Source organism: Cucumis sativus, chromosome 6 (assembly GCF_000004075.3).
Source record: "Cucumis sativus cultivar 9930 chromosome 6, Cucumber_9930_V3, whole genome shotgun sequence".
NCBI lineage: Eukaryota > Viridiplantae > Streptophyta > Magnoliopsida > Cucurbitales > Cucurbitaceae > Cucumis > Cucumis sativus.
In genome coordinates, this window is record NC_026660.2 from 21,603,287 (window position 1) to 21,609,853 (window position 6,567).

Here is a 6,567-nt window from a genome sequence, read left to right on the forward strand (position 1 = left end):
TGAAAATTGATAGAAATTTGTTTATAATATTATATAATTTACACTCCACTACATAAAAGGTAAAATTGTAAATATTTTTGTATGTATTTAATACAATCCTACATTTTAAAAAGGTAAAATTCAAATTGTAGATGTAGTTGACAATATGTATATAAAAAATTGTAAAATTAGAAAATAATATTTTCAAATTATAGGTCAAATAAATCCAAAAATACAAAAAGGAATTCGAATTCTTTATCAAAGGCTTGTATAGCAATAATTTTTTTAAAAAAATTGTAAATATAGTAAGATTGGAAGCATTCCCATTTTGAAAATAGAATCTAAATTTCGATTGTTTTTTTGTATGGTGTGGTGTGATTGTTAAATTAGCAAATGTGATGGAATAGAAGGGGATTTGGATTCCAGGTAATATGCATCCGATCAGGTGGAAGAAAAGCTCAGTCGCGCATGGCGGCGTCTGAATTCCAAAACATAAAATCCAAAGCCAGACGAATTGGGAGAACCCCAAAAATGGTGGGCCATAGCTTCGTTGGCATTGACATTTTCAGAGCTCAAACAATAATTTAACTCCCTCCTCCTTCCCCCCTCCCCCTCCTTATTCGTACCCATTCATACGCATCCCTTTTCTCTCTCTCTCTCTCTCTCTCTCTCTCTCTCTCACACACACACACACCACTCTCCGCCATGGACAAACCTCAATTTCAAACACTCAAATCAACCACCACTTCTCGCCAAAAAACCCTAATCCTCAACGCATTGCACAAATCCTCTCTCCATCGCCGCCGGAGTCGCAGACGAGTCCCAACCTCCCGCATTGCCGACAAGATTCACCGAAACCATCCTGTTTTCACTTCCGAAGAACCTGATGAGAAGGAAGCCGTCGAACGCAAGATTCGTGCCTTGCAGAGCATCGTTCCAGGAGGGGAGTCGCTTGGAGTCGACAAGCTCTTTGAACAGACGGCGGAGTATATAATGAATTTGCAGCATCAAGTGAAGGCCATGAGAGCACTCTCGAGCTTTTTCGAGAGTTTGGAGAAGGAGAAATCTGAATGCGGAGGTTGAAGAAGATGAGTTTCACTTCTGATTTTGATTTTTTTTTTTCTTTCTTTTTTTGATTTGGTTTATTATTATTATTATTATCATCATTTTTTTCCTCTTTTTCATGTGAGAAAAGATGGATGAAAGCGTTAGATTCTCAGTGGCTCCATCTTTTTCTCTGTTAGTTGGGAGCAGGATTTCGAATCCTTTTTCCTGTTAATGATCATCATCTTCTATACTCTTTGCTAGTAAATCTATGTAGCTTTTTAATGGATAGCAAATCAAAATCGACATGGATAGTAATAACAGATTGGAGTGAGAGAGTTCAACAATGTGTTTATGCTCCTGTTTCATTTATTCCTTATCAGTTCCTATTACCCAAAATTTTCGTTGATAGTTGAAGATAAATTAACGATATTTTTGTTTTCTTTTTCGTTTTTATATATACAAAGGTGGATTCGAAAAATAATTCCAAATCTAGATTAAGTCATGATTTATGCCTAAACTGTTGGATAAATCATTGTTTTAGAAATAATTTACTATCTATTGGTAAATCATTTTCATAAACTGTTGGTTCACTTTATACATTTATATATTGCGTTATCCAGCTAAGATATCGACTCAGGAGTCTCTCTTCCTTTTTCCAATTCTGTTTCCTATTTTGGGTAATTATATTATTGCTTTCGATTCCATTACTTTTTCGGACAATTTGTAATCAACAAAAAATTAACCTTAATGAAAAGTTAAATTTCAATGTTTTTCTTCATAAAAGGAATGAAAACAAAACATTAATTCCAATCAAAACTGTATTAACAATCCTTAACAAGAATCCCACTCTCACTCAAAATATTAACTTTTAAAATGATTTTAAAACACCTTTTCTTTTTTAATCGTGAATTCAAAATCGACTCTAAAATTGATGTGATTGTGGGCCCGTCTTTTACTGTTTTAAGCCATCATTCAATAAGGCTTAGCTTCCTCTTCAATGGCCAATTTGGTGATAGTGAGTTTCAAAATCTGAAACATACAGCTCAGTCATGTAACCAAAACCAGTCAGTTCAAAAAGCTTATAAAGAGATACAATAAATGAACTTTTCATATTTCTTCTTCTATAATACAAAACTCTAGTGCAAATAATGGTCAAGGTTGAAAACTGAAGCAATCAGAAGTATGGATGGAATGGGCATCACTATATTGACAAAAAGTTTCAGGCAACTTCACGTTGTCAAACATAGGTCTTTTATAGTCCATCCGAACAAACTAGTCTAAAAACCTTTGTCAAAAATCCGCCATGGATTAGACTCCTGGATGGTTCGATCAAATTGCTTCTCTAACACATTCTGGTCATGCCATAATCGACCACACCAGTGTTTCTATGGGTAGTGGTAGTTGCAGCAGCAACAGCTCCAGCATCATATTGGGCTCTTACCTGCAAATGTGCAGCACGGTCATTGTTTCCCATCTTGGGCATGCCTACACGTGCCATAAAGAAAGAATTTGAGAAAGCACCAGTGGCAGCAGCTGTATCTCCTGCTAATTTGGCAGCCATTCCACATTGAGGGGATTGTTTGCATTGCATGGACGTGTCCTTCTCAGCCCCTGTTGCTGATCTTTCTTCATTTTGGCCGCAAGATTGCTGGTAATAATATGTTGGATGGATAGCATGAGAAGGGAAGGCACTTCTAATTAACATCCGTGGGTCGTAAGCATCTTTAATGATACTTCCACTGTCATATGGCACAACCGGGCCTGAGATTCTTCCAGGCTTGGCTAAACAAAGAAACAAAGTTAGAATGGGTGGACTGAAATGTAAGTTAGGCAGATCGGGCTGTTAGAAAGGATGGTACTCGAAAAAAACCTTGAGCAGCAGCAATCCTCTGTGCTGCCGAATCTTTGTAAAGCTGACTGCCGAACGGAGCTGTTGGCGCATATCGATCTTTAAAGGAAACAATATTTGATGTTACTTTAGGAGGAATGGTATTTGACTGCACTGAAGACCTGGTAGAACCAACAGATTGAAAATATAATTATCATCATTATTGGAGAATCACTCAATGACAGATCATGTTTGAAGCTATGAGCAACTAAAAGTGTTGTTTGTTTACCTAGGAAGAGATGCATGTTTTCTTTCTAGAGGATAAACTGGTCCACTTTTCCCTCCATTATCTTCAAGATGAGCAAATTGCTTTTTGAACTGATCTAGTGCACTGGGCAAGTAGAAACATGAACCAGAAGATAAGTGTCAGGAACATCCACTTACCCAATCAAATTCATCGTTCAAAAATTTGAAACAGAGAAGGCATTTAATGACCTTGGATAAAGAAAATTTGATCTCTCGGTTCCATTTAAGTAGTCTTTCAGCAGTTGAGGATGGTATTCAAGTATCTCAAGGAATATCAACTCGCGAATGTCATCCTTTGTGACTTTTCTCCTCTCAAATTCAAACTCCACCTTTGAGATTGGCTGACAAGAAGGTTCCCTCTCAACTTTAGCCAGCCCCTTGAAGTAAGGATCTGCCAACGCCTGAAGAAAAATGGCTTTCAACATGATGGTCACAAGTGATTAACTTAAATTTTGAAGTGCTTGGAAGAAGAACAAATTATGGATATGCTATGTATCACACATACTATAATTGAGTTGATAACCCAAAACTAGATAAATAAGAGTAAATAGACATAACAAAGATAACAAGAAAATAGTGTAGTCAATCAAGCATAGCAGAAGACCTCTTCAGCAGTAGGCCGATCCTTTGGATCAAAGGCAAGCAACCGTTGTAGCAATTGTAGAGCTAGCGGATCAGCATTTGGGAACTTCTGAGAAAAGGGTATTGGCTGCTTCTTCCTCATACTAGTTAAGTACCTCCTGGCCTTTTCATTTCTTACCTAAGGCAACAAATTTGAAAGTGGTAAAGAAAATTCTCTCTCAAAATATTCAAGAGATCAAAACTTCTACACAACTATATATACATATTAAAATGCCACTTACCCGAGAAATGGTATCTAATGAAGGTGTTCCAAGCAGATCTGTCATCAAATCAAGCTGATGAACAATATTTTTACCAGGAAAAAGTGGTTTCCCGGTCAGTACTTCAGCAAATATGCAGCCAATACTCCATATGTCAATGGCAGGAGTATACTATATCCAGACAAAAAGTAGAAATTAGACACAGATGAAAAATACCAGTCACAAAATGAGGAATGTCATTATTGTATATAAAAATGATTAGTGTCAAGAAACTAATGCCATTATTTATAGAGGAATTTGAAACCTAACTAAACAATTAAACCCAAAGTCTCACTACATCAGAGAGTGTGAACCAATTACTTATATCTCGACATCAGGGTTACAACTAAAGCTCTATTTAATTCATGTTAAGCTAGGCGCTGAGAAAGTTAAGATTGTAAAAATGGTATGTAGATTATATTCAAGAAATGTCATCAAAACAAACCTTAGAGAAGAAAGAACCACATAGCTCTGGAGCCCTATACCATCTAGTAGCAACATAGTCCTGCAAGTACCATCATATCATATGCTATAAGCTTTGCTCTTGCTACATATACATCCAGAAATTCTATTGTACCGAACATGAACATATAGTATATTGACTGGCCTACCGTCCAAAATATTGTTGTCGGTGTGTCACTGAAAGCAACTCTAGCCAATCCAAAATCACAGATTTTAAGTTTGCAATTCGCATTTGCCAATATATTCTTTGGTTTTAAATCCCGATGGTAGACATTTGCTGCAGTAACGTAGATCAAAATCAGGCAGTTCACACATTATATCCAAATCGTACCATACTTCACAGAATATGCTTCCACTAAAAACATTATAAAAAGAATATGGAAAAAGAAAAAGGGTAATTGTCGATCGCATGAATGCTATAATATGAGAAACACAAAACACATCGTCCAGCCAAAAAGGAGAGTGGGCCAAAAAGTAACAATGATTACAAGAGCAACCCAGCTCCCCCAAAAATTTATACTCAGGTAAAGTATTGGTGCAATGAAGTATCCAAGCACCTGTGTGAATAAATTTCAGTGCACGTAGTAGCTGGTAGAGGAAAAACTGATAGTGCTCTTTTGTTAAATCATCATTGGCCTTGATGACTTGATGCAAATCTGATTCCATCAACTCAAACACAACAAAAATATCTTTGAACCCCCTACGAGAAGGTGGTAACATAATGTGTTTAATTTCAACAATATCGGGATGGCGCAGAAGCCTGAGGAGCTTTATCTCACGAAGAATCCGGGCAGCATCAGATACATGTTCAAAAATATCATGTATCTTCTTTATTGCCACTTTTTCATTAGTGAGAGTGTCAACAGCTGAACAAACCACACCATAACTCCCCTTTCCAATAACTTCGCGGACTTTGAATCTGTTGGCATCACCATATTCAGAGAAAAAGTCCAATTCTGCAGAATTCTGTCACAAGAAAACCCATCTACATTAAGATACATGTTTACTGCAGATACATACAGGAAAAATAACCCCCCAACAGCCAGGAGAGTTTAAAATTTGATTGAATTTTTTTCCAATGGAAATTGGTAACGGTATGGGATTCAGTACAGTCAAGATTAATGATGAAGAAATGACATCTTAAATCGAAATATGACCATCAAGGTGAATTTTGCACAAGAGTATTTTAGAGCCATAGAAATGACAACTGCAGCTGCAAACTAATCAAAACCCCAACATATCAAGCCTTATAAAGTCCAATTTTCGATTCAGTTGAACGTAAAAAAAATAGTCACAAATTTCCACCAATATGCTTATATTGAAGGCATTTGACATAAATTTGCATCAAGACAGGAAAAGTGTCATAGAACTATTAGGAGGTAAAAAGAACAAAAATCTAATGTATTAGAGAAGGTTCTGAATAAGATAATAAGAATGAGAGATCCAGCTTCACCTTCTTACGGTGATCGGTCTGCATTTCCTTAAAACTCTAAAACCCAGTTTGGAGAAGAGTGAAGACGAAATCTGAAATCCAGTTCAGAAGAGAAAATAGAAAAGTTGAATTGTTAATTGACTAAAAGAAGACTCAACCACATTTGCCCCATCTACCCCTGCTCCGGATCACAAACCCACAATCCCTCCTTATGCTCCTTCCCGAATCCTCCACGGAACATAATAAAATTACCCAAATCAAATCCCTCATACACTTCACTACCTGAAATCTCAAAACCTGAACCAAAAACTCAATCACCAAAACAGAACAACCGACACCACCAGCTACCATAAAGTAACCAGAATCAGATCGAGGATAGAAACTTTTTGCATTCCTACTGGATGAATGGCCGTAAACCCAATTGGTAGAGGATGAAGAAGGAGATTAAAAAGAAGGGAAGAAGAGAATCGGAGATCTACAGGAAAAGGGGAAGGGGAAGAAGAAAGAGGAAAGTTTGAGGAGAAGAAGGAAGGAGCGGCGAAGGCTTTGAGAGTGGATATATAAAGTATTAAGATAATTTGAAGTGAAAAAGTAGAAATCTAGGAGACCCTCTTGCTTCCTTTTGCTTTTTC

General features: G+C 36.8%; 2 protein-coding genes across 4 annotated transcripts; one reads left to right on the plus strand and one right to left on the minus strand.

Moving 5' to 3' along the window:
• The first annotated feature begins 584 nt into the window (after nt 1–584).
• LOC101221295 (transcription factor PAR2) lies at nt 585–1,376 on the plus strand. Its single transcript, XM_004140205.3, has one exon. It carries the CDS (start codon nt 685–687, stop codon nt 1,060–1,062), a length of 378 nt encoding a protein of 125 aa, XP_004140253.1. The 5' UTR covers nt 585–684; the 3' UTR covers nt 1,063–1,376.
• A 670-nt stretch (nt 1,377–2,046) lies between these two features.
• Nucleotides 2,047–6,567, minus strand: LOC101214068 (mitogen-activated protein kinase 20). 3 transcript variants are annotated; one of them, XM_011659262.2, is made up of 11 exons: nt 5,957–6,564; nt 5,061–5,469; nt 4,653–4,780; nt 4,487–4,546; nt 4,024–4,173; nt 3,765–3,920; nt 3,350–3,561; nt 3,144–3,245; nt 2,897–3,036; nt 2,548–2,808; nt 2,047–2,467 (listed from the first exon to the last, which is right to left on the minus strand). In XM_011659262.2, exons 1-11 carry the CDS (start codon nt 5,978–5,980, stop codon nt 2,451–2,453), a joined length of 1,659 nt encoding a protein of 552 aa, XP_011657564.1. In that variant the 5' UTR covers nt 5,981–6,564; the 3' UTR covers nt 2,047–2,450. The 3 variants fall into 3 exon arrangements, with proteins under 3 accessions (XP_011657564.1, XP_004140142.1, XP_011657566.1); XM_004140094.3 differs by having other exon boundaries at nt 2,047–2,808; XM_011659264.2 differs by lacking the exon at nt 2,047–2,467 and having other exon boundaries at nt 2,630–2,803; nt 5,957–6,567.